The sequence below is a fragment of the Leucopleurus acutus genome (assembly GCF_964270905.1).
Source record: "Leucopleurus acutus genome assembly, chromosome: X".
Classification (NCBI taxonomy): domain Eukaryota; kingdom Metazoa; phylum Chordata; class Mammalia; order Artiodactyla; family Delphinidae; genus Leucopleurus; species Leucopleurus acutus.
The window spans coordinates 32,837,595-32,865,396 of record NC_139148.1 but is presented as its reverse complement, the minus strand read 5'-3'; the positions used below and the strand labels follow the sequence as shown (position 1 = coordinate 32,865,396).

The 27,802-nt window shown below is 41.8% G+C and overlaps 1 protein-coding gene across 1 annotated transcript in view; it reads right to left on the bottom strand.

The window, feature by feature from the left end:
• The window catches only part of XK (X-linked Kx blood group antigen, Kell and VPS13A binding protein), a gene marked incomplete at both ends in the record, with an annotated part of 49,005 nt that extends 24,825 nt beyond the window's left edge, over positions 1 to 24,180 (bottom strand). The window contains 2 exons of the mRNA XM_082864762.1: positions 16,676 to 16,938; positions 23,936 to 24,180. Coding sequence (XP_082720888.1) covers positions 16,676 to 16,938; positions 23,936 to 24,180 — 508 coding nt within the window. The remainder of the gene's footprint in view (positions 1 to 16,675; positions 16,939 to 23,935) is intronic.
• Positions 24,181 to 27,802: the final 3,622 nt, after the last annotated feature.

Here is a 27,802-nt window from a genome sequence, read left to right as displayed (position 1 = left end):
AATGAGCCAATCATGGGTTCACTCTGCCTCTGAATTTATTATACAAGGCAATCATTTTTTTAAGTCCCTTTTAGTTGGGTCTTCTATCACTTGCATCTGTGATATCTTAAATGATACCCTGTTTTTTCATCTATAAAAATGAGATTAATATAAGTGCCCTGCTTGTTATTTTTCACCATTCACTGACCATACATTGAGAACCTGTATGTGTCAAACTAAGCATGCAGAAATCAGTAAGACAGAGACCCTCGGCTAGCCCCAGTAGCTCATGCCTGACCATCCTCCCTGCCCCCAACAAAAACTAACAAACATTCATTGTGGAAACATGAAAAACACAGATAAATGGAAAGCAGAAAAAAATAACCCATAACCTCTGTATCTTAAGACAACAACTAATTGACATTTCGTTTCCGACTATTTTTGAAGTTTTATATTTTGTGTATGTTTCTGCATATGTGTACACACATGCAAAAAACTGAGAAGATGTTGTGGCAGAAGTTTATAAGCTTATAACATGTAGAGCAACACACATGCCTGTGCACGTGTACACACACACACACACACACACACACACACACACACAGCTATCCTTCAACTTCTCTCTCAATGGGCCTCTGAGAATGTATGAATTAAAGCTATTATTTTTTAATTAAAAAAATTTATTTATTTTTGGCTGCATTGGGTCTTCATTGCTGCACGTGGGCTTTCTCTAGTTGCAGCGAGCGGGGGCTAGTCTTCGTTGCGGTGCACGGGCTTCTCATTGTGGTGGCTTCTCTTGTTGCAGAGCACGGGCTCTAGGCGTGTGGACTTCAGTAGTTGTGGCTTGTGGGCTCAGTAGTTGTGGCTTGAGGGCTCAGCAGTGTGGCTCGTGGGCTCTAGAGCACAGGCTTAGTAGTTGTGGTGCACGGGCTTAACTACTCTGCGGCATGTGGGATCTTCCCAGACCAGGGCTAGAACCCGTGTCCCCTGAATTGGCAGGCAGATTCTTAACCACTGTGCCACCAGGGAAGCCCTAAAGCTATTATCTTTAGATTAGTTCATAAACTGCAATTGGTTCTGGAAACAGGCAACACATTAAATGTTTTTTTCTGAAGCTAAACAATGTGTCTGGCCAAGGTATATCTCGGGGCAGTAAACTGAGTAAAAGAAGGCAATTGTGTCATGTTACCAAAGTTAAAAGAACTGTATTATAAATTTAGACTTCTGACTCCTAGCCTATTCAGCCTTCCCTCAAATACAGGAGGAATGAAATAGTAGGGATGAGTTTTTAAGAGTGCTTTCCTAGAAATCCAAGATGCAAGAAGCACGTCTGAAAGCACTAATTGAAACACCCTATGCCAACTACCAACTTCTACACATTCAACTCACTTGTCTAAGAACCACCATAACTTTTTAATATCCTTATCAAGCCCTCAAATCAAAGGAACCCTCTATTTTCCCTCATCCAGCTAAGAATCCTTGGTGCCCAACTTCATTCAATCTGTTACGCAAACCTCTCTATTCTTGCTCCTCTATTCTTTTGCAGCCTCCATCACAACATGTACCCTGGAGGGACTTAGCTGCCTTTTCCACAGCTGCACGTGCTGGGCCTGCTGTGACTCAAATGACCACCTCCACTCAGATGACTACACTAATGGCAGAGCCTGAGACAAACATTTGGATGCAGGCAGTTCATCTGGGAGGGGAGCCTAGGAAACAGAGTGAAGGAGGGAAGGAAGCCAGGCTCATAAATACTACATACACTATTAAAGCTGGTTACCACTGTGGCAAATGGGCCTCATTCCCACTGGGGATCCACAAAGGACCATATATACCATATATACTGGACCACCACAGGAGGGAGACCACCTCCTGTGGTGGTCATGGGCCTTGTTGCTTGCCAGCTCCAAGATCCAGGCTGTCAGGTCACAGATACACATGCAAAATGCATTATCCAGTAGAGGTTCAATTGTCTTCCCTCTCACAATGTAATAAAACCAGTCTTATTTCCAATTACACACTTTTTTCAATATTCCTACTCAACATTCCTTTGTTCCCTTTTGAACTGGTTTTAGCATCTGTCCATTCCCTCATGAGTAATAAAATCTTTAATGTGTCCATATCTATATGAGCGACAAGATTTCATCCTTTTTGAAAAATATCTTTTAACCGCTCTGGAGCTCACAATGAGATACCCAATAGATTCACCTGTCAGAGCCAGGTAAACACTGTTCACGGAGAAGTGTGCCTTGTATGCAGTTAAAGCCCAGTCGTGTCTTTTCTTGGCTCTCCTGGGTGAAGCGAGAGCACCGACAGAACTGTGTTGACTCTGTGTTCCTCTAACTTTAAATTGCCTCTCTACTAATGTCGTGTTTCGGTTTTGTTTTCTTTCATTTATGGCCATTAAGTTATTCCACATCGTTGGCAGAAATGGATGGGGATTTGGTTTGAGGGTCTGACCATCTGGAGCCCTCTCTAAATGGGTTCATGGTTTAGAGAGATTCAGGTCCATACGATTCAGGTCCCTGCTAGGTGTGAGGCAACAGAGAATCTGGTTTGTCAGATTTATTTCTCAGTCCATTTGTTAGTTCATATCAATTTAAAATTTCATGCCCTTTGGGAAGAAAACAGCTCTTTGAAATCTGGACTGGGGAGATTTTCTGTTTGTGTTTACTCTTGATCTGTGACTGAAATTGTAGAACTGAAGCTATTTCTCTGTGGCTGTATGTCTATGTGTCTGTAATTCAGAAATTTCTTCATCTTTGTGGGAGTATGTAACATTTTCCTACCTTTGGATAGTATTAATACATTAGATTATAAAGTCTCTTAATTTAAAGGACCTTTGTTCTGATTGGCATATCTAAATAAACAATTGCTTATATAAATTGAATATAACTAAAATTTCCTAAAATACAAACACTGAACGTGGATGCATCTAGAGACTGTCATATAGAGTGAAGTAAGTCAGAAAGAGAAAAACAAGTATCGTATATTAACTCATATGTGGAACCTAGAAAAATGGTACAGATGAACCGGTTTGCAGGGCAGAAATAGACACAGATACAGAGAACAAACGTATGGACACCAAGGGTGGAAAGTGGCAGTGGGGTGGTGGTGGGATGCATTGGGAGATTGGGATTGACATGTATACACTGATGTGTATAAAATGGATGACTAATAAGAAAATAAATTTTAAAAAAATTGAACTACTAGTATTTTAAATGTGCTAGATTTTAGAATACTTTAATAGTTCAAATTTACATAATTTATGTAAATCTTTGACAATGACGACTAGTATAATATTTTGGGTTTAATGACAACTAGGTCCTCTCTGATTCATCAGTGTTAAGTATAATACAAGCATACATTTTTAAGCCTCTTGGGTACATTTTTCTTAAATTTGTATAGGTTTATGATCAAATGAGCTAGAATTACTCCTACTGAAGGTCTAAGATTATGAAAAAAAGTCAATTTATGTTTAAGCAAATCGAGTCATTGTTCTGACAAACCAGTATTTTCCACAGTAATGAGATTTTGTAGTACGTCCCCTTGAAGAGCATTTCCAAAATCTTTAGATAGCTGAAGTCTCTGGACTGATATTATGAGATAATTTATAGAAATTCAATGGATGCCTAGAAAATGTCTAAGAAAGGATACTAAAACACTGATTACTAAGTATAATTTGAGTTTATATACTTTTGCTTCTTATTTATATATTCTACAAAGAGGCTATATGTTTGGGTTTGTAAATGAATATGTTCATTTCTGCCATGATGTGAAACTATAAAAAGGAATTGCGTGGCTGAATAAAGCTGGGTTGAATGTATTCATGAGTTCTACTAAAATGACAGAAATTTACAGCGATCAACCCCCTAGTTTGCTCCATGAAATACAAGTGAGTGCTTAAAAGTTATACTTAATTTATGTAAATGAGACTCTACAAGAATGAGTCTCTACTAGGAGTCTGAAGATAATGAGACACTTTTAAAATTAGGGGCAAAAAAGGGAATGTTTCTGTCCTGAAGTAAAATGACTTGTTCCAGAATGGAAAAGAGGAAGAATGGTGAAGAAAAAAACCTGAATGAATACAGAAAGCTGTAAGTCTGTGGAAAGAGAATCTGAAAAGTAACACCTATCTGTGTTAAAAGTTTGCCAAATCTGCCTCAGTTTTGATGGGTTTACTTGTAAGATTGTCAAAAAGAGATTGTGGGTCCTTTAAAATGAAATATTACATTGAAGCAAACCTAGAATTTATTTGCTCTCTGTGAAAATGAGAAAGTTTTTTGGAGTATTGGTCTGCTCCTAATAAGAGGTTACTCTGCACCTGTATTAGTTTCCTGTGGCTGCTGTAACAAATTACCACAAACTTGATGGCTTAAAACAACACACATCTATTCTTTTACAGTTCTGGAGGCCAGAAGTCTCAACTCAGTTTCTCTGGGTTAAAATCAAGGTGTCAATAAGGCCATGCTCCCTCCAGAGGCCCTAGAGAAGAATCCATTTCCTTGACTTTCCAGCTTCTAGAGCTGTATACCTTGCATTCCTTGGCTAGTGGCTCCTTCCTTCATCTTCAAAGCCAGCAGTGTAGCAACTCGCTCCAGTCCTCACATTATCATCTCATTCTGTAATCAAATCACCTCCTGCCTCTCTAAGGACACTTGTCATTACATTAAGGGCCCACCTGGCTAATTTACAATACTCTTCACGTCAATCTCTTTACCTGGATAGTCCTTTTGGCCATATAAAGTTCACAGGTTCTGGGGGTTAGAAACTAAATATCTTTGGGGTCATTAACCAGCCGTCGACCTCACCTTCTACGTAATCTGTCCAAATAGCAGAGATTCGATATCTCACCACAATAACGCTTTGCTATGACTTTATCATGCCCTTGATTATTCTCTTTAAAGTAAAAGAAACAATAGAAGTTCTGCATTTACCATTGTGCTAATGATTTTTTTGTATTTAATTAAATGCTATATTGTCACTTTATTTAATAAATAACCAAGCTATAATCATTCATGTACTCAGATACCCACGATCTTATCTTAATTCTCAAACCTCCTGGAAATTTTTCAATTTTGCCTTCCAACACTGAATCCAAAATGAAAAGTGAAATGAAACTTCACAACATCTTTTGGATTTAAAACTGTCTGAGATTTCCCAGAGGCCCCCAGAAAGTAAAAAAGATTTGTTCCTTCACCTTATAAAAAGAGAGGTGTTAGAAATAATTGGCTTCATTTCCTATGTTAGTATTGATTAGTTGCATGAAAAAAAGTCAAATCAAAAGAGGTATTAGCCTTCCCTAGATTAAATGTGAATAGGGAAATATTATTAATATCAATATTTCAGAAGTTTTATGTTGTAAGTGAAGTTCTTGGATATTTGTCAGCACCCTTACTGTCCATTATATGTTTCTAATTATCAGAGCCCTGCTGGTGACTTCCCTGACGGTGTTAGGTAACAAAATTATAGTGTTTTTGGTCATATTTAAGTAAATTAAAAAAATAGTCGGGCGCACCTTTCTTCTTAAATTTTACTAACAATTTCTAGACCAGTGCTTTTATATATATATATATATATATATATATATATATATATACACATATATATATATATATTTTTTTTTTCGGTACACGGGCCTCTCACTGTTGCGGCTTCTCCCGTTGTGGAGCACAGGCTCCGGACGCGCAGGCTCAGTGGCCATGGCTCACGGGCCCAGCCGCTCCGCGGCATGTGGGATCTTCCCGGACCGGGGCACGAACCCGTGTCCCCTGCATTCGCAGATGGACTCTCAACCACTGTGCCACCAGGGAAGCCCCAGACCAGTGCTTTTAAAATGAGGAGGCACATCAAACCCTTCTATGGAGTTTTATTAACATAAAGATGTTTAAAATCTACTCTAGACTTCATTGGAGACAGGCTTAATCATTACATTTATAGATATTTTCCCCATACCTCTTTTTTTTTGGATTGGCTTTATTATCCTATTTTGCATGTTACAAAATTTTTCCTCTTCAACTGTACCATTTTCATTATGCATTCGTACCAGACTTTTCACCTGTGAAAATTATCACAAGTCATAAGTGACCCCCAGACATTTAAAGTCTCTGCTATCTCCAGATACATTTTTACTAACTCTGAGGCTACCCTGAAGGCCCTACAATCAGCTACAGGACAGAAATCTTGTCTTCAACAAAGCAGGATGGTCTCAGAACTCTGTGGAAAACGACAGTAACTCTGGTACTTCAAGAAAAGGCTGTTGAGCACAGGCTTCTGACGTCATCACATAATCCCCTTTGAGACCACGTCAGTGGACAGAGTCAGAATTTCAAGAACACCTTAATTGAGAAGGAAATGGACTCATCACATGGCTCTCACACTGTCCAATGGAACAAGGCCTAGGTATACAAAGTCTGAAGACCTGTACTATAAAATCAGCCCTTTGATCCTAATCTGTCTGGCCTCCAAATAAAACACAAGTGGAAGTTCTTGAGAGTGAATTGTTGAGAATGTTTTCCTAGAAACCCAGGACACCTTGACACCTCTACACTGAAGAGTTTGGCTTCTTTTCCCCAGGGGAGACCATTAAACCCTTTCTATGTCAAGACCACCCATTTCTCAGGATACAGCAGAGGAGGCTCAACAACAGGCAGCAGGGCTGGGCTCTCGTCCCTACTGCGGACCCACTTGCCACGTGACCTTGGGAGAGCTGATCAGCATCTCTGGGCCAAAGTGGCCTCAGCTGTAAAATGGAGACCCTAAAACCAATCCCTGTCCTCAGTGCCCCACTTTCAGTAGAGAACTTTCCTTAGGAAAAGATCACAGACTGGTAACTGTACACCTCGAGCAGATCTTTGAGATAATTCAGTCCAACCTCCTCATCTTATAGCCATGGAAGCTGACGTGCCCCAAGTAAACTACACTTACGGGAGACCAGAACACAGTTTCCCCCCATCTTCTTTCACTATTTTGCACTTTTGTGCCATGAAGACTCTCTTCCACAGTCCAGTTGGTGAATTCTTCTCATCCTACATCTCAGAACCCAAGTATCTCACAGCCGCATTATCTAACCTGTCTCCCTGCTGCAAATTGGTTTCCTTTAGTAGATTTTGCTTTAACAGAAGTTTAGACAGATTTTCCCCACCGCGATTCTACAACCCTAAATATCAGAGAAACCAATCTTCCGTGTTCACGAAGAACTGTAGAGAAATACTAAACGATACAAAATGAAGTTCCTTAGATTTAAAACCATACCCCTAAAAGAATAAAATAAAATAAATTCATTATCTCAATCTGTGTGAACTGTGGATTGCGGACTGGTACTGGTCAAGGAACTGTTTGTTACTGGCCAGCTCCAAAAATGGAAATTGAGAGTCAGCATTTAGGAACACAGCAATCTGGCTTCACCCCAATATTTAAGGGAGTGGGCTCATCCAGTGAATAGGGTCTACACCAGTCCTGGAGATGTGGTACTCCAGTGATGAGTCAAATGTGAGCTGTATATCAGTCATGCATAATAGGACCTCCTATCAGTTCATAAGGAATTAGAACAAGAAGAACAGATAATACTGGCCCTACACTAAAGGCAGTTTGAGAAGCCCTGTACTATAACACATCATCAAATGAGAAAATTGATCCTTCTGAAAACTGTGAACTGAGAATTAATCTGTGGTGTGAGTAACAAGTTCAAGTCTCTGTAGTGGCCAGACAGTTACTAGAAGTGAGTGAAGTGGGTGAGACATGAAACCCAAAAGAGACAAGTGGCAGACCAGAGGCCTGACCTTAATGGGAGAGCATCTCGTATCTCCAGTTCACTGCAACCACAGGGACACCAGACATTTTGATTTCACGAGAGAAGCCAGAAATCCAGATATTCAGGGAAAAAGTCTGTGATTTTAAATGTCAGCAGCTTATGAATTTTCTTTCAAGACGTCTGTGTAGGACTAACAAACGCCATCCAGATTAGGTCTGTAAGCTGCCCCTGTGCAGTTTATGCTTTAGGAAAGGATGTATTAGAGGTTACTAGAAGGTCCCTCATTTTAAAATTCTAATTTGGGGCCCCAAAGTCCTGTTCTAAAGAGTCAGAGCCACATGACTGCAGGACCTGTCAGACTCGGGGACCAGGGGAGCCTGGGCCTTCAAAACACCTCTCTTCTCAGAGGCTGTCTTCAGTGGGAGGCCAGCCTAGGTCCCAGGCCTCGTGTTCATGCCAACAGCAAACCGACGTTACTCTCCAAGATCTTTCCAGGCTCGACTCGGGGGCTCATGTCGTCCCACACGTGATGTTTTCCCGTGTGTTGACCTGTGTCTGGTGTCTGACCCTGGCCGACCCTGACACTGCTTTTGATCACAGACCTCGTTCGGCAGCCACACCCTCCCCAGCATCTGTCCCTACTCACGCCGGTTTTAGTTTTCCCACTCCCAACAGGGCACTGGTCGTCACTGGTGTTCTCTCTGTAGGGCTCACGTTAGAATAAATCTTTCTTCACCATCCCCCTTCCCACCTCTTCAAAATGTACAAAAAGCCTAAACTTGGGTGCCTCATGCTTTCCCGGGGCAGTGGTTCTCACCCTCTGCCTGCCTTCCTCCCCTGCGTGGATGATTCCCGGTCCCGTGTAGGAGGGGATTTGGCAGGGGGCGCAGTTAGACTGTTGTGCTGGCCGGAGGGCCCCATGTCTCCTGTTACAGCCACAGGCACAGCTGAAGCACGATTCTTAAAGGGATGGTGGTATAACTCTGCCTGATTCTCCCATGTCCAGGTGACTCTGCAGAAGGTTTGCCAACACGAGGTCAGTAAAGCTCAACCTCCAAACTCGGACATCAAACAGAGAGTGTAAAAGAGCTCAGGAAGCCTGGCTCCCTGCAGGTGTCCCGGGGACCACTACTGCTGACTACGGCATGGACTGTAAGGGGACCCCCGAGCACACAAACCTGCTAATCTGATGTGGCTTACCCACCTACTATGACTTCTCTAGCCCTTAATGAATTCCTCTGGTGTGACTTTTTTTTTTTTTTTACATCTTTATTGGAGTATAATTGCTTTGCAATGGTGTGTTAGTTTCTGCTTTATAGCAAAGTGAATCAGTTATACATATACATATGTTCCCATATCTCTTCCCTCTTGCATCTCCCTCCCTCCCACCCTCCCTATTCCACCCCTCCAGGCGGTCACAAAGCACCGAGCTGATCTCCCTGTGCTATGTGGCTGCTTCCCGCTAGCTGTCTGCCTTACGTTTGGTAGTGTATATATGTCCATGCCTCTCTCTCGCTTTGTCACAGCTTACCCTTCCCTCTCCCCATATCCTCAAGTCCATTCTCTAGTAGGTCTGTGTCTTTATTCCTGTCTTACCCCTAGGTTCCTCATGACATTTTTTTTCCTTAAATTCCATATATATGTGTTAACATATGGTATTTGTCTTTCTCTTTCTGACTTCACTCTGTATGACAGACTCTAGGTCTATCCACCTCATTACAAATAGCTCAATTTCATTTCTTTTTATGGCTGAGTAATATTCCATTGTATATATGTGCCACATCTTCTTTATCCATTCATCCGATGATGGACACTTAGGTTATTTCCATCTCTGGGCGATTGTAAATAGAGCTGCAATGAACATTTTGGTACATGACTCTTTTTGAATTATGGTTTTCTCAGGGTATATGTCCAGTAGTGGGATTGCTGGGTCATATGGTAGTTCTATTTGTAGTTTTTTTAAGGAACCTCCATACTGTTCTCCATAGTGGCTGTACCAATTCACATTCCCACCAGCAGTGCAAGAGGGTTCCCTTTTCTCCACACCCTCTCCAGCATTTACTGTTTATAGATTTTTTGATGATGGCCATTCTGACTGGTATGAGATGATATCTCATTGTAGTTTTGATTTGCATTTCTCTAATGATTAATGATGTTGAGTATTCTTTCATGTGTTTGTTGGCAATCTGGATATCTTCTTTGGAGAAATGTCTATTTAGGTCTTCTGCCCATTTTTGGATTGGGTTGTTTGTTTTTTGTTATTGAGCTGCATGAGCTGCTTATAAATTTTGGAGATTAATCCTTTGTGAGTTGCTTCATTTGCAAATATTTTCTCCCATTCTGAGGGTTGTCTTTTGCTCTCGTTTATGGTTTCCTTTGCTGTGCAAAAGCTTTGAAGTTTCATTAGGTCCCATTTGTTTATTTTTGTTTTTATTTCCATTTCTCTAGGAGGTGGGTCAAAAAGGATCTTGCTGTGATTTATGTCATAGAGTGTTGTGCCTATGTTTTCCTCTAAGAGTTTGATAGTTTCTGGCCTTACATTTAGGTCTTTAATCCATTTTGAGCTTATTTTTGTGTATGGTGTTAGGGAGTGATCTAATCTCATACTTTTACATGTACCTGTCCAGTTTTCCCAGCACCACTTATTGAAGAGGCTGTCCTTCCTCCACTGTACATTCCTGCCTCCTTTATCAAAGATAAGGTGACCATATGTGCGTGGGTTTATCTCTGGGCTTTCTATCCTGTTCCATTGAGCTATCTTTCTGTTTTTGTGCCAGTACCATACTGTCTTGATTACTGTAGCTTTGTAGTATAGTCTGAAGTCACGGAGCCTGATTCCTCCAGCTCCGTTTTTCGTTCTCAAGATTGCTTTGGCTATTCGGGGTCTTTCGTGTTTCCATACAAATTGTGAAATTTTTTTTCTAGTTCTGTGACTTCTGGTCAGGCATCCAGGAGACTATGCTTTGTGCTAAAACAAGCCACGGCCAGAAGCCAAAGTAAACAGCTTTTCCTAATCAGACGCTATTTAACCAACATGGCAGGATTTGAGTATCATGATTGATTCCCTGGCACCACCCACCCTAGAGGCATCTCCCTGTTGGCTGAAGGTCACTGGAAGATGAGGAACCATGCCCTGGACACCAAGAGGCTCCACTTCAGGGACGGGGTGGCACTGTTGGTGCCATGATGTGACCAGCTGAAGGTGACTCTCCACCTGCAGTCGCTGGGGAGAGGCCTGCTGGCCACTCACGTGAGCAGAAGAGCAAGAGGGGGGCTTGGCGGAGGCCAGGAGGCCTTCACGGCTCTTCTAACGAATCACAAATTTGTGCAGTGGACATCTTGGCAATGAGGCTTCTGTAAATATTTGGCTGAATGAGCACCAGGTGTCAAGAAAAGTTTCTTGGATTAAACAAGCACCTACTCCACTGAGCTCTAAGCACACCCGACATTGTTACTCTAGATAATGCTGTGAAGTTGGCAAAGGCTCAGTCAGCTCCAAGCTTTATTAGATGGTACAAGGAAGCAGAGATGGTGAGTCACCAGGCAGAGGGGAGCAGACAGGGCGAGGGCTGTCTGGTTCCCGGATGCAGCCCTGGCTTCCCCCCTGCACGGGAGGCACTCTCACTCTCGTCCCCCCACGAGCTTCGAGCTTTGGCAGGCCGGGGTTTTCACAGCCAGAGGCCCAAGCATCCAGCAGTCACGGGAGAACCAGGCCTGGCGGCACCTTGGGGAAACCTGTCTGAGCATCTGGTACACGGGGAGGGAGACACAGGCAGCCATCTGTTAAGGGCGTGTCCTGTGCCAGGCTCTGTGTTAAGTCGCGGTTTACAGGCACATGGTGACTTCGTCTTTGGGAAAATCCCAAGATGGAGGAATGCTGATTATCCCCGTTTTACAGGTGAGGAAGCTGCTGCCTACAGGAAATAGATGAATGTCCAAGATCATGTAGCCAGAAAGTGGGGAACTGGGATGGTGAACCCAGGTCCACTGATGCCACTGTTCAAGCCGGCTGCGCAGCCTCTGATCAGTCCTTTATGACAGGCCAAGAGGCAGCAGAGGGTGGCCCTTCAGCATATGATGAACAGGAGAAAATGCCAGATGTTGACATTGCTAGGAGAGCAACTAGATTTATTCTTCACTTGATGTGACAACTTTTTTAACCTAACACAGCACGTAGAGTGTTTATAAGAATTGTGTGTACTTTTGAGTCTATCACTTGGGACAGAATTTATATACTTATACATCTTAAAACATGTATTCAGCCACTGCTAACTCTGTTCCTCTCTCAAATAAATGATCATAGGTTAGGTGTTTCATCTGAGAATGAGATTTATAATTGTGTTTACAATGGGATACATTCAAAAATAAGTCCAGTAATATTTAGTAATCACAAGAACTGCTTGAATTGCAGATGGTAGGTTTATATAATATTACTATTTAATTTACCAGTGTCCACAAGAGAGGACAGAAGGGTATCTTCCACAGAGAGTATCACAGCACTAGCTAAAAAGCCCTGTCTCAAGTCCTTGTTTTGTAATGAGGCAGGATATAACGAAATAATATATGTCAGGAACCTGGGAACCATTTTTGACATCTCTCTCTGCCTCACCTTCCCATTCAATCAATCATCACCTTGTTCCACTTCTACATCATTAATATGGCTCCAATAACCCATTTCTCCTGTTCCAGCCCAAGCCATTATCATTCTCAACTTGACCACTGTAGCAGCCCACTTCCTGGCCTCCTTGTTTCTCCCCTCACCCCTTCCAATCCATTTTCCAGAGTAATCAGCTTCTAAAACTAAATCTGATCACGATACTGTGTTGTTTAAAAATCATCAATGGCTTCCTCTTGCCTCTGGGATAAAGTGTGAAATGCTGGGATGCCCTTTCTTGCTTTTCCTTCATTTGACTTCTCCTCATCTACCAGATTTTGGTTTCAACTTCAGTTCCTCTGGAAAATGTTCCCTCATCTCCCAGACTTGGTTAGATTCCCCCAATAGACCCTTACACAGGACTTTCACTTTGCAGGATTTACCTGAAATAAGTATATGACTATCTGTTTCATGTTTCTCTATCATGTTCCAAAAGGATATGTGCCGGTCCACCTTATTCACCACTTTACCCTCATAGCCCAGCACAAGGTCAGGAACACAGGACGTTTTCAATACATATTCATTGACTTCATGAATGAATTCACATAAATCTAACCCCAAATCCTGCCTCCTCTGGTAGACAATGAGTACAATTTCCAACTTTAATAAGATGGAGGTAATCAGATCTATCTCACAGGGATGCTGTGAACATGAAACACAATCATGCCAATCACAGTGCCTAGCACAAGGCAAGGATCTGAGAAACAGTCATCATTACTACCAACAGGACCACCTTGACTGGAAGAGACAAGGGCACTTTGAGATCCAGGCAGGCCAAATGGCAGGACGCGGGGGCCTTCACAGAGCACAGTAACCTTGGTGCACTCACCTGGGCCTCAGACCAACCTATCTACCAAGGTCCAGAGACTTGATCAAGCCCCTGAGAGCTGACTAGTCTCACGCAAAGACTGAGGCTCATAGACAGTGTCCATTATTCACTGACTATGGGAAAAAAACTCTCCAATAATGTATGATTTCATTTATATGAAATATGTACAATAGGAAAATCCATAGAGACAGAAAGTAGGTTAGTGATAGCCAGGGTCTGGGGAGGGGAAATGAGGAGTGACTGCTAACGAGTATGGGATTTCTTTTCTACGTAAGGAAAATATTCTAAAATTAGATAGTGGTGATGGTTACACAACACTGTGAATATCCTAAAATCTACTGAATTGTACTCTTAAAATGGTGAATTTTATGTTATATGCATTATACTGCAATTAACAAAAACCTCTCCAGTGGACCACGTGGCCAGCTCCACCTCCCCTTTAAGCTCTGCCAAGGCCAAATTCATCAATGTTTGCTCAGTGAGCATAGAATCAGAGAGAAGGGGTTATATAGACTTTGAAAGTTGAATGGGGTCAGGTTCTGATGGACTTCATGTCCCTCTCCTGTCAAGAATGGACATTTCTATCGGTCTGGACACAAGGTGTGGCAGATACTGTTAGCTGCCCACTCAATATCCATTCCTCCTCTTATAGTTTAAGAAAACATAATTTCCTTGTGGGTGGCAAGGGGCCCAACCCTGGGCAGGTTATGACTAGTCTAGTCCAGTGTTCCCAAACTTTGCTGAAGATAAAAATTACCTGGAGCATTTATTTAAAAAACAAAAGAGAAAAAATCAAGAGACATATCGTAGGCTCCCATTCCATACCCAGCAAATCACAATTTCCAGGTTATCTGTAGATTTTTAACAGCCCCCCCCACCTCCTGTGACTCTAATCAACGTCAGCAAAGTTGAAGGAATGCTGCTGTAAGCCACTGGTGGCAATCATTTCTATGCCCAGCTTCCTAGCATTTCTTGCACCGAGGTGACCATGTGACCAGTCCTGGTCAATGAGACCTAAATAAAGTCTATTAGGGAGGTTTCTAGGAAAGCTTTTACTTACTAATAAAGGAAGAAGGACACTCGCCCTTCTGCCTTCATCCCCTCTTTCTACCGTGAATGCAGCTATGATGGATTCTATGCAGTAGCAACCCAAAAGAAAGACCAGTGGAACTTCAGGAACATCAACTCTACCATTGTGAGCAGCTGATATAATGCCAGCAATGGCCGAACTCCAACTTCATCTTAGATAAGCAAAATAATGGGCTGTTTAACCTTGTAGTCAAGTGTTTATTCCTTGCACCAAATGCATTCCTAATCATATGACAGATATCGCCAATGTTTGCCTCTGTGACACACCCCAGCCTGTCCTCCAATTACAACTGCCTTTCCCCTTCCGGGTGAGGGATCCCTTCCTCAGATATGTTAAGGCAGTGATTAGGGTTAGTCAAAACCTATACAACTGGCAGTCATCTATATTTTTAAGAGGACCATGCCCACTTCCTTTCTCTCTATATATTCGATTGATCATTTAATTCTCAGAGGACTTATTCCAAGTTCTTGGGGGGCATGTCACAGATATTCTTTGTGACACTGACATTTTATGAGATATCTCATATTTTATGAGATAGACATTTCATTTTCCTGAATAGAATTCTGTCTGAAAAACTGTAACTAGGGTTGGCAAACTTTCTGTAGAGAGCCAGACAGTAAATACTTTATGCTTTGTGGACCATGCTTTCTGTGTTGCAACTATTCAACGACTCAACTCTGCTAAAAAAACAAACAAACAAACAAAGCAGACATAGAGAACAGGTAAATGAAAGGGTGTGACTGCATTCCAATAAAATTTTATTTACAAAAACAAGCAGTGCCTGATTACACCCATGGGTTGCTGTTTGCCAACTTCTGAACTAAAAGGCAATCTTCATTTTCAATAACTTGAGAAAAAAATTGAATCTACTTGTAAAAATCAAATAGGTTATCACCACATCTAGTCTCTTGCTGTGTTCCTGCCACATAGAAAAATAATGAACTGGGAAAAGGGTATAGTGGCATGCAGAGGACTCACCTTGGTCAATGCCCATTCTAGTTATAAGTCCTTAGAGAACAAGGATGCTGCTACATTTATTGAGCACCTACTGTCTACCTGGGGCTGTGGGAGGCATTTTCACATAAATGTTAATCCACCAAGGTCCAAGATCTCAACCTAAAGTCCTGATGTATCTTAAGAATTACAGTCACTCTGAGGTAACCTGGATAAGGGATACAGTTGTAACATGCAAATATCCTGTGACCCAGCCATAAATTAAAGTCATTTTACCATCCAGCCTAGATTATAGGCAGAAAGAGGATAATACTGAGGGAAGTGAGATTAATGAGTGATTTATTTTAAAAGATTCCAGTTTCAGTGCTGTCTTAAATATGTATTTTTTCAGCCTAGGGCTTTTAACTCACTTTTGTTTATCTATATAGCAAAACTTACCAGAATATCTGGTTTTCATTTACTAATAATATTAATATTTGTGAAGGATTCTTTCCTCTTTTCATATGAAGGTTTTTCACTTGTGTCCAATGCATGTACAGGTTTTTTCTTTAAAATTTGGCTTAATCAAAACCTGCCCTCAATTTGATGATGCGAGAATAGCCCAAAGGTTAGAGAACTGTGTTCATTTTAAAGCTGAGATACCTATTAGAACTTCAAGAAAACAGGACAGTGCTCTTGATTCCCTCATTCACCACAAAAAAGCTGTTACAACCAACTGTGTATCAGCTGGTTTACAACTATCACTGAATGACAGAGGCAAAAACCAAAGAGGCCCAGCCTCTGGCGGCTGTATTTTCAGCCTACGGCAAGTTGTATTTTCCAAAATGGTCACAGCAGTGAACTTCTAGAACTCTGCCATTCCCCAGCAAAAGTCAGAGATTCCTTTCCTCCCTTTCCCTTGAACCTCTACAGGATTCCTGACTGCTTCAACAAAGAAAATACAGAAGGGATGCTTCATGACTTCCAATGCTGGATCACAAAAGGGATACTCTACCACCTGGCCCTCTCTCACTCTTTGGATACTTGCCCTTGAAAGCAGCCACCATGCTGTGAGGAAGCCCAAACTAACCTACATGGAGAAATGAAGTGGGGAAGATCTGAAGCCCCGAGCAACAGCCAGGATCGACCATAAGAAATGCGAGTGAATGAGTCCTCAATGGATTCTAACTCTACATCTTTGATCTACCCCGGCTAATACACAGTGGAGCATAGGTGAGCCCTGCCTAAAGGGCAGATTCATAAGCAAAATAAACGTCGCTATTATTTTAATTCACTATGTTTTGAGCTTAGTAACTGGAACACAGACTTAGGATTGGATGAACATATAAACGAACTTCGCCAAAAACAAGATAAACCTTATGTTTTGCTCTCCACTTTGATTCCCAAATGCAAATAGAAATTAAAAAATATACATACATCTTCCGATAGTGACATCCTGCTGCAGGGCGGTTATATACAGCTGCAGGGTCAGTTGAGGGGCTGAGCCCAGGAAAGCCTGGATCACTGATGCCCGGCTGAATGCAGATCGGTGGGTGAATAGCTTGCCCTCTGCCTGGCCCACTTCCTTCTCAATTTCCTCTGAGAGGCCATTTTTTGGCATCTGTCGCTTCTTGGTGATGCTGACATAAGGCTCTTCAATGTGGTTTGACTGACAATAGATGCAGAAGACTTCAAAACACCTGGAAACAAACCAGCAAGTCATGATAATCAGAGGCAGACAGGATTCTGTCTTTTCTCAGTTACCCTGCTTTCACTTAGCCTGATTCTCAAAGCCTTGACTTGGTTACTCTGAACCGTAGCCTCTCCTCTAAAATCATCCTCTCTAAGGACCAGTTCTGAGCATGCAGTCCTCTTGAGGCCCTCCACCAGGCCAACTGGCCTGAGTGTGAACCAAATTCAGAGGTGATACCGAAGGCCACTGAGGCAAGGAAACCAAGTAGAGAATGGAATAGGAAGTGGTTCAGGCTCCAGAGCCACAGAAAAACATTCCATTTCCCTTCCTGACACATATTAGCTCTGCAGCCCTGGACAGGTCATTTAACCCAAGCCCTTTCCCTCAATTACAAAGCAGAGATAAAACCTACTTTGCTGCACTGTTATGGAGATAATACAGTATATGGGTATGTGTGTATGCATGTATATACACACACACATATATTTGTGTGTATATATATAGATATATATATATGCACATATATATTTTTCACATCCAACAGATGTCCCAAATCACCTCAGTTAAAATAGCAGCTACGGGACTTCCCTGGTGGCGCAGTGCTTAAGAATCCGCCTGCCAATGCAGGGGACACGGGTTCAAGCCCTGGTCCGGGAAGATCCCACATGCCACGGAGCAACTAAACCTGTGCGCCACAACTCCTGAGCCTGCGCTCTAGAGCCCTTGAGCCACAACTGCTGAGCCCGCGCACCTAGAGCCCGTGCTCCACAACAAGAGATGCCACCGCTCGCTGCAACTGGAGAAAAGCCCGCGGGCAGCAACGAAGACCCAACGCGGCCAAAAATAAATAAATTTATATATATTAAAAAAACCCAGCAGCTATGGTTGGAAGAGCCCCCAGTAGTTTCCCATCTAGAATTCCCCTGGAAGACCACATTACCATCTCTGCTCTCTTAAGCTTTTACGGGACATGACTAAAGTCAACCATGCCTGGAAGCCTGCCAGCTCTGTCTTATCTATGGAGTTTCAAGCCTGCCCTAGGGATGGAGCCTTAAGCAGTCACCGTTCTAGACTGATAGAGTACCTGGCTTTTAAAATTGGATTTCCCTCTTTAGGTAATGATATGGGTATCAAAGAGAGGAAGAGTACTGCGTATACGATTTATACACACACACTCACAAATGGATTGAGGGATTGATAATAGGAATGGACAGATGTGTGAAATAAAACATTAACTGTAGAATCTAGGTGACAAGTACTTGGGTGTTCACCATACAATTCTTTCAAGTTGTCTTCTGTATGTTTGTAAATTTTCATAACAAAATGTTGGGGAAAAGTATTTTTTTCCTAGGAATAAGAAAAACGTTCATGGCCTTAGGTTTAAAAATTGTTAAAGGACATTTTTTTCCCCAAACATGCATTTTTATAACAACCTTATAATGCTGTCAGAAGATTTTATGGCTTCGTTTATTTTATTGAGTATTGTTAACTTTGTTCTCTCACCTCGAGGCAACCAGGGCAACAAGAATACATGCATAATTCGAAAGAATAAAACCTGATGTAAGAAACGAAATGCAGGAACTTCTTTAGTGAATACAAACTGGATATATTTTGTGATTACTATCCTTGTTCGTTTGTTCCTGAGAGAAAAAAAGGTACGTAGTAGTATGGGGGGAAGGGGAGGGAGAGCGACAGGCAATTGTCTGCTACATTTTGTCCACTGGGGTCATGGACACTTTATTACATGAAAACATGTAAAACAGTGTGGACCAGCTTGTTCAGCTGAAAACAATGAAGTTCAAGGTTTTGAGTTCAAGTCCAGCTTATCCAACTGAATTTGTTCTGAGGAAAAACTCAAATCTATTACTGAGGACTGCTTGAGGCCTAGCAACTTTACACTGTTGGACCACTGACCACAACAAGGACTAGAAGACAGAATAAACTGACCATCTTCTTTATTCTCAAATATGTGATGAATGCAGATGCACTCTGCTAAGTGCTGTGGGGAATGCAAAGATAGCTGGATACCCCGCCTCATTCAGAGGTGCTCACAATCTAAGCAAGAATATGGGACCTATACATAATAAGGATAGTAAATAATTAATACAACTAATATTTATATAGCACTTTCAGTTTATAAAATATTTCTCATATATTTCCTCACTTAGAAAGAAAGCCTACTGCAAAAATTTGAATCATACCATTATTTGTAATAGCAAAATTCTGGAAATACTCTAAAGGTCCTCAAATAAAACAATGATTAAATAAATCCTAATATACGTATTCAATGAAATATTATCCAGTCCTTAAAATTGATAGTATACACATACATATACTGATATATAAAAATGTTTCCTATATTTGGTAAGCAAAAGGAGTAAATTATAATGGAATATATATAGAAAATTCCATTTTTAATAAAAAGAAAATTACATATATATACATACACACAAATCACACACACATACACACCTATACACATAAATAGTAAAGTGCCTGAGCTGGCTCATACTGACTCATGAGACAAGTAGTTCAGAATTTTTTTTTTTTTTTTTGGCTGCATTGGGTCTGTGTTGCTGCACACGGGCTTTCTCTAGTTGCAGCGAGCAGGGGCTACTCTTCGTTGCAGTGCACGGGCTTATCATTGTGGTGGCTTCTCTTGTTGCAGAGCATGGGCTCTAGGCACATGGGCTTTAGTAGTTGCAGCATGTGGGCTCAGTAGTTGTGGTACGCAGGCCCTAGAGCACACAAGCTCAGTAGTTGTGGCTCGCAGGCTCTAGAGCACAGGCTCAGTAGTTGTGGCACATGGGCTTACTTGCTCTGCAGCATGTGGGATCTTCCCAGACCAGGGATTGAACCCACGTCCCCTGCACTGGCAGGCAGATTCTTAACCACTATCCCACCAGGGAAGCCCAATAGTTAGGAATTTTGTGAGCCAGTTCTTAAACAACTTCATAACTTGAAATAGGCCATAATGGAAATACTTAAATCACAGAAATCAGCAAATACTACAAATCAGGGCTTCCACCCCCGCCCTGCCACCCCCAGACAGTTTACGGTTTACCAGCTTACCACTGTAAAAATATTAGTAAGGATACACAACAAAACATTAAGAATTGTTTTCTTTAGTTAGCTGGATTAGAACTTTAAAATTTTTTTAGTTGTGCTTATCTGTTTTCTGCCCTTCTGTTGTTTCAACAACAAATATATTTTACTTGAATAATAAAATCAAGCTCAGAATTTTTTTTTTTTTTTTTTGCGGTACGCGGGCCTCTCACTGTTGTGGCCTCTCCCGTTGCGGAGCAACAGGCTCCGGATGCGCAGGCTCAGCAGCCATGGCTCACGGGCCCAGCCGCTCCGCGGCATGTGGGATCTTCCCGGACCGGGGCACGAACCCGTGTCCCCTGCATTGGTAGGCGTACTCTCAACCACTGCACCACCAGGGAAGCCCAAGCTCAGAATTTTTAAAGACTAAAACAAACAAACAAGTGAAACACCAGCACATGTTAAGAGCTGAATGAATAAAATGAAGGTTCAGAGGAAAAAGCAATTCTCTGGATGCTGAGGAGGGGCTGTGTTTAATGGAAAGCATTTGCAGTCTACCAATGGAAATGAAAGAAGGTCCCAGAAGGAGCTAATCACAGAGGTGGCCCTGAAACCCAGGCGTACCCCCTTGCAATCCACTGTTCTTCCCAACTAATAAAAATCTTAGCAGAGAGTTTCACATGTAGTAGGTGTTTAATAAACTTGTGAAAGGCCCTAAGACTTCTGCTATTTGCCACTACTGGTTAAGAAAGCTGATAAGAAACACACTCTACTATTCTTCTTGGAATTCTGCAAGACTCATACAATTACTCCAAACGAGTTTTGTTTTGTTTTGTTTTACTTGAGAAGTTGTCTAAATGTAGCCATAAATTAAGTATTTTCATCAAAATCATTCAAGGTAGTTTTTCAGTATTGTGTAGACCAAGGTTTGGCAAACATTTTCTGTATTTACAAAGAGTAAATATTTTAGGCTTTGCAGGCCCTGGTCTCTATTACAACTACTCAACTCTGCCACTGTAGTGCAAAGGCAGCCACAGACTACACAGAAATGAATGAGCATGGCTGTGTGCCAATAAAACTTTATTTACAAAAACAGGCCATAGGGGGATTTCACCTGTGGGGCATAGTTTGCTGATTCCTAATGTAGGTAATCAGCAGGTTGATCTATTTTTTTTTCCACTTTATCCCATTTTCAAGCGCCATAGTGGAAAGAGTTTATTCCTTAGCTGAAACCATGCATGTTGGTGTCAGCACAAATAATCTGTGGTACCAGAGACCCTCTAAGGTAGTTAATAAAAACACGTTTTCAAAAGAAATACTGATTATGATTTCCTATACGCCACGTTATCTTCCTATGACACATGCTCTGAGAAGCTACACAAGAACCAAACTGGTTAAAAAGAAAGAAAAGCCACTCGCATAATCTCACTGAGCCTCAATTCTCAACTGTAAAAAAAAGATAATGACAGTTAGCTCACAAGGTTTTACAGTGGATGGAATTAAATACTGTATGTAAAAGCACTTTGCAAGCAACAAGAAAACTCTTCAAATAACTTTAGGCCATTATTATTTTAAAGTCTTTTGAAAGTTTACTAAAGAGAGAAGTACAATGGTGAATCATCTTGCAATGTTCTATAAAAAATACTAGACTCACAGATATAGAGAACAAACTAGTGGTTGCCAGTGGGGAGAGGGACGGGGGAGGGCCAATATAGGGGTAGGAGATTAAGGGGTACAAACTATTAGGTATAAAATAAGCTATAAGGATATATTGTACAACATGGGCAATATAGCCTATATTTTATAATAACTATAATTGGAGTATAATCTTTAAAATTGTGAATCACTATATATTGTCCACCTGTAACTTATATAATATTGTATATCAACTATACTTGAATAAAAAAATTACTAGAACTTCTTAGCTTTTACTTTATAAAGCCAGATTTTTATGTACCATTTTTCCTCATTATACCAGTGAAGAAGAATGGGGGAAAATTCCTAGAACCTGTAACTCATTTATATTTACTCCTTCTCCCAGTTAATTTAAAAAGTTAACATAACTGTAAAAGAATGATAAACAAATTTTGCTGTTGTTAAGAGGTGCTTTTCCCCACTCTGGTTTTCCAGAATATCTATTATCATTCACAGTAAGATTGTCCTTAAAATAGAAAAAAATAAATTCAAGACATTATTCAATGTTTCTATTGTTCCAACCTAGGCTTAATGAGGAAACAACCCTTCAAATTGCAACTACAGTTTTAAATATAAGACTAATATAAATGAAATATGGTGCTCTCCCAATGCCTCCCTAAAGAAGGAGCGGGGCCTAGTTTGCGGTCTTTAGCCCATAATTATTACAGTGTAATGTAATGCAGCTGAACTGAGTGAACTCAAAAACATCATCTCACCTAAAAAGAACATGAGTTTGGTTAGTTAGTACCCACCCCAAATTAAACAGAGCTAAATTATCCCAAAACAGTTTTAAAATATTACTAAGTTCAATCGATAAGAAGGGAAGAGAGACTCTCCTTTGTTTGGGGGAAATAATTTTGATCTTTATGTGAAGCTGATGTCTTAGAGTTAGAATAGAAGCAAACAGTCAGCAGGAAGAACTTGCAATAAGATATTAAGTCACACTAATACACAACATCAAGTTGCTTTTCTTTTCATCTGAAAGCTAAGAGGCTTGGAACCACAGTTTGCGTATCTCAGCGTGGGTCCAATATCTTCTTGAAAGAAATCAGCTGCATTAGAATGAAAGCGCCCTTGTTAACGGAAGCGGGTTGTTTATTCCTTTGTTTTTTATGTTTTATTTTGCTTTTCCCCCAAAAAGACATTGACCCGTTCAGAATTTTCTGGAAATAGGTCTCTTTATGGTGTTGAAACTTTATTTATAGTTGAGAAGTTATCTCTCCAAAGCACCAAACTTTCTTTCTTTAATAAAGTTAAAATATTTTTTCTGTAAAAACTGAAACATGTAGAAAAGTATAATAAAAGAGTAAATGATGAACTTTTCTATATTTTTCAGGAGAAAATGAAAATCACCCATAACTCCATCATCCAGAAATTACTACTCTTGCGTCTCTGGCCTTTCCACCTCTTCCAATTCTTCTACCATCTACATCTAAAGTTCAGTATTATAAATTTGTTTCTAATCCAGATAGAAACCCTTTGTTTTGCTTTTCCTACAGAGATGAAAGATATCAAAACAACACATTTAAAACTCTCTTCATGGTCCTTAGATAAGCCAAACTCTACTTCATTACCAGGGATTTCTTTTTCTACTTGCTTTGTGTTAATACAGTTTAATTTCCAGAAATGTCACTAACAGTTTTTCTCAACGCCCAGCAAGTGTTGGGGTCTTCATGACACTTGTGTTCCAACTTCACTGACTGCGTTTAGAAGTTAGGCAGGGCCCCGAAGACATTTCTACAACGCCGTGTGTTACACATCCGAGAGAAAAGAAAGATGCGTGGATTTCTAGAGTCATGTATGTCATGTATGAGAATTACGTAAGTTAATATTTGTAAAAAGTGCAGAACAGTGCCTGGCACACTCCACGTGTTTGATCAATTTAAATTCAATCAGCTGTATACACTTCTACTCTAACGGCCATTTAGAACCCACTTCCTAAGGGCCCGTCATGACACAAACTCATCCTGCCAGATCTCACCTGATCTCAGGGAAAGCATGTCTTTTATGAGGTCGAAGTGTATAAAACTGACCTTTCTGTTCGTCAAATTCAGGTGACTATCAGCAATTTCCTACGCTCGCCCCTAACAGGAAGGCGGTACGCCCCGGCTCGATTCCCACTCTCCCAGGTTCCTGTCGCATTCCTGTGACAGCAACGGTGGAGCTCAGGAGCCAAGGGGCCGGCGTGGGCCCGGTCCGCGACGCCGGCCACCTGTCCCCTCCCCCGGGAGGCCCGACCCCGCCGCCGGGGGTCCCGCACGCACCTGAAGAGTGGCCCGAGCTGTAGCAGGTGCAGCAGCAGCACGAGCGGCCGGTCACGGCTGAAGTCGCGGTGCACGAAGAGGAGCGTGAGCTGCACAAGGGCGCAGGGCAGCAGTGAGAAGAGCAGCGTCAGCGCCTGCCACATGCCGTCCCCGCCCGAGCGGTAGGTGCTGCTCAGGTACAGCGCCGCCGTCGTCTCGGCCACGAACAGGAACACGGACGCCAGCACCGAGCCCGGGAATTTCATCTCCGCGCGTCAGCGGCGCGCACCGGCGACAGACGCGGTGGCGGTAGCGGTGGCGGCGGCGGCTGTCCCGGGGGCTCCCGGCATGCCCGGCCCCAACTGCTCCCGCGCTACGCGTTGCCCGCCAAGGGCGCGAGACCCGGGCCCTGGAGCTGGGCCTGGGGTCAAGCAAACCCGCGGGGCTGGGGCGGGGCGCGCGGCCGGGTCGGGACACGCCCACGCGCACTGTGCGCCGCCCGCGCGCCTCAGTGCCTGCCGCGTCTCTGCGGTGACGAACCGTAGGCAGGCCGCGAACCTGCGCCCAGCTATAGCCCGCGCCGAGCCCCACAGGAGGCGGCGGGTCCCGCCGGCCCCGCGCGCAGCCGCTGGGTCCTAGAGCCCTTTGGTCGGCGCTCGCGTGGGAAACCGTCACATCCCTTCGAAAACCCGCAGCCCATGGGGCCCGGAATCGGGGTCAGGATGCCTTTCCAGCCCAGTCTCTATTTTCTGGACCTAAATAACGCCTAATTCCTCAAAGAACCAGCGTTTCCGGTCACTTAAAAATAAGCAGACCACACAGATGCTTTTCAAAGTACAAGCACCCAGGATGTACCTTTTCACTGGGCCAAGTCTGAAGCATTGCCAACGCTCTCTTTCCCAGAAAAACTGCCTTCAAAATATATTCCTCGGGGCTTCCCTGGTGGCGCAGTGTTTGAGAGTGCCGTGGGCCATGGCCGCTGAGCCTGCGCGTCCGGAGCCTGTGCTCCGCAACGGGAGAGGCCACAGCAGTGAGAGGCCCACATACCGCAAAAAAAAAAAAAAAAAAAAAAAAAATATATATATATATATATATATATATATATATATATATTCCTCTGTGGGCTTCCCTGGTGGCGCAGTGGTTGAGAATCTGCCTGCCAATGCAGGAGACACGGGTTCGAGCCCTGGTCTGGGAAGATCCCACATGCTGCAGAGCAACTAAGCCCGTGAGCCACAACTACTGAGCCTGCGCGTCTGGAGCCTGTGCTCTGCAACGAGAGGCCGCGATAGAGAGCGGCCCGCGCACCGCGATGAAGAGTGGCCCCCGCTCGCCGCAACTAGAGAAAGCCCTCGCACAGAAACGAAGACCCAACACAGCCAAAAATAAAAATAAATAAATAAGTTAAAATATATATATATATATTCCCCTGTAACTGATTAAATCAGCCAGGCGAAGACCAGGACCTAATAAGGAAACGGTTTTCTAGCCCATGCCATATCTCCCTCTACTTGCTGCTGTGTGCGAGCCCCAAGACTAACACAGTTCCTTTTCACTTTTTGGAACTGTGACAATCTTCTGGACATCAGGATGGGGTCAGCCCACCGTTGTCGCTCAGAGCTTGAGCAGTCACTAAACCTCTCTACAACTCGGGTTCTAACTGTTCCATAAGAAACTAGACTTGAATAATTGCAAGATACCTTTCCCGGCTGAAATTAGGTGATTTCATCCATCTTCAGGCATCTCTGGCATTTTTCTATTTAGGAATATGATGGCAACACAAATAAAATGTGAAGGTTCAGTAGGAATCAAGACAAAAATTGCAGAGAGAGAGCACATGAAGGGCTGTTTTTCTTCATTCTTCTGTGGCATGGGAAAATCTATTTATAAGAGTTAAGGGGAGGTATTTAGCTCACAGCTAAGTGCCAGGCCCATTCTCTAAAAGGATTACTAATATCTATTTATAGAACCCAGCAGGTCATCATGTCCTGGATCAAGATACACACACTGTCACAAGAACAGAATAGGCAGCGACACTCCACAGAGTATTCGTGTAATATTTTATTTGACACTGTCTTAAGTGTTAAAGGAAAAATTAATTTGTAGCTTAAAATTATTAGAACACACTCAATATTTAGCATTAGATTTTATTTTTAAGGCAAAGGATTATCACAGGTTTTATATTATTAAGTAAACTACATAAATATGTGGGGGGCAATAAGCCAATAAATAACGTTGCTTGAAACACTACAGAGTCCAGTTTCTGGCGTATTATTTTCTACAGTACAAAACAAATATAGAAAACACATTTGGAAAGATCACAGTGTTCAGAACATTGTAACAGCAGTTTTAAAGACAGTGAGGTGCATCTCTAAGCTTCTGACTCAACCCTGCTTCCAAAGAGATTTCACTATACCATGCACTGTGAGCAAGTCCCCTACCTAAGGGGAGGCAACATCAACTGACTGTAGCACTTCCCCTTCCAGGAACAATCAATAACAAAAACTCTGACGAGCATTGGCAAGTTGATCCTTTTCAATCTGCACACCAGCTAACTTGCCCCAGTGACTATGTCTTTATGTATTATCGTTTGCCATTTTGTTCTTGAGAATAATGTATACATTCAAGCTTAGGATTGCTAGTTTCCCTGTCAAATACCTAAATGGATTTTGACTAAAGATCAACTGAATGTCACGTATTGCATTATACTTTCTTGCTTGGACTGAAATACCCATTATTTTCTTAAAATATTATATACACAATAACAGACAGCTAGAAAGTGGTTTTTTGGTATAATAATATGTAATATATCAGAATACTTGAGAATTTGGTGTTATTATAAAATACAGTACTACAACATTTTGTGATATGGCAAAGTATCTGACAGAATGTTCTGCTCTAAATTTAGATCTAACTGCTACAGATACGTCTTTGAAAGCGCTTCAAAGTACCCCTAAAGAAATATAATAATTAGCGATAGGTCGTAGAACCTGTTTTTGGCAAAAAAGGCATTTTTGAAGAAGCCTCTCATTTTGTGTGCAAGACTTTCAACATTTTAGTTATATACAACACATAACTGGTGTGGGATTTAATGCTATTGGAAATTAGAATTTTAAAGTCATGATAACTAATCTGTATTATTTGGTGTATTTTAAAATAAATTTATGTTTTTAACTGCATTTGTGCTGAGGCAAATGTAAAGAGTACAATTTTATTAATAATACGAATTTATTGAGCAGTTCTTCAAAATTCAATAGTACTTTAAATAATAGTATATATTCATTTCTAAATACAGTTAGGAATAAGCAGTTATATTCTATGGACAGATTATTTTTTTGCATCCCCCCCAAATAATTAAGGAATTACACTAGTTTGCTAGTGAATGTGAAATGTATCATTAGAGAGGTGAGCTTTTTTTTTTCTCCAGTGATACAATCATATTTCTGTAAGTATTGTGAATTATGCAAAAAAATCTTTTTGGTGAAGTAAATTCTATTCACTTGGGAAATGCACATTCCAAAACTAGCACGTGGTGTTTGGCTATTCCCCAGTATATGGCTTAGCTAAATGATTTCCCCTAATAGTTGGATTCTACAAAATCCATTTTAAAAATTTGTGTTAATTTAGCGCCATTAAATCCATGAGATTAAAATTCAGACTTCTTTTCCAAGTAGAGCTCCCCGAGACGTTCAAAGTTGGGAAGGCTGTTACCTTTCTAGGGAATGGGCTGCCCCTCCTAATCAGACAGATTCTAAAGCCAAACTTTTGCACTTAGAATGTTCCACTCCTACTTCTGGAAAGCCTATATGAAACTCATGGTATAATTTGCGTTTTCAAGAGCGAAGGGATTCTACTGCTACTAGAGTCTTCAGAAGACATCTCTAATAT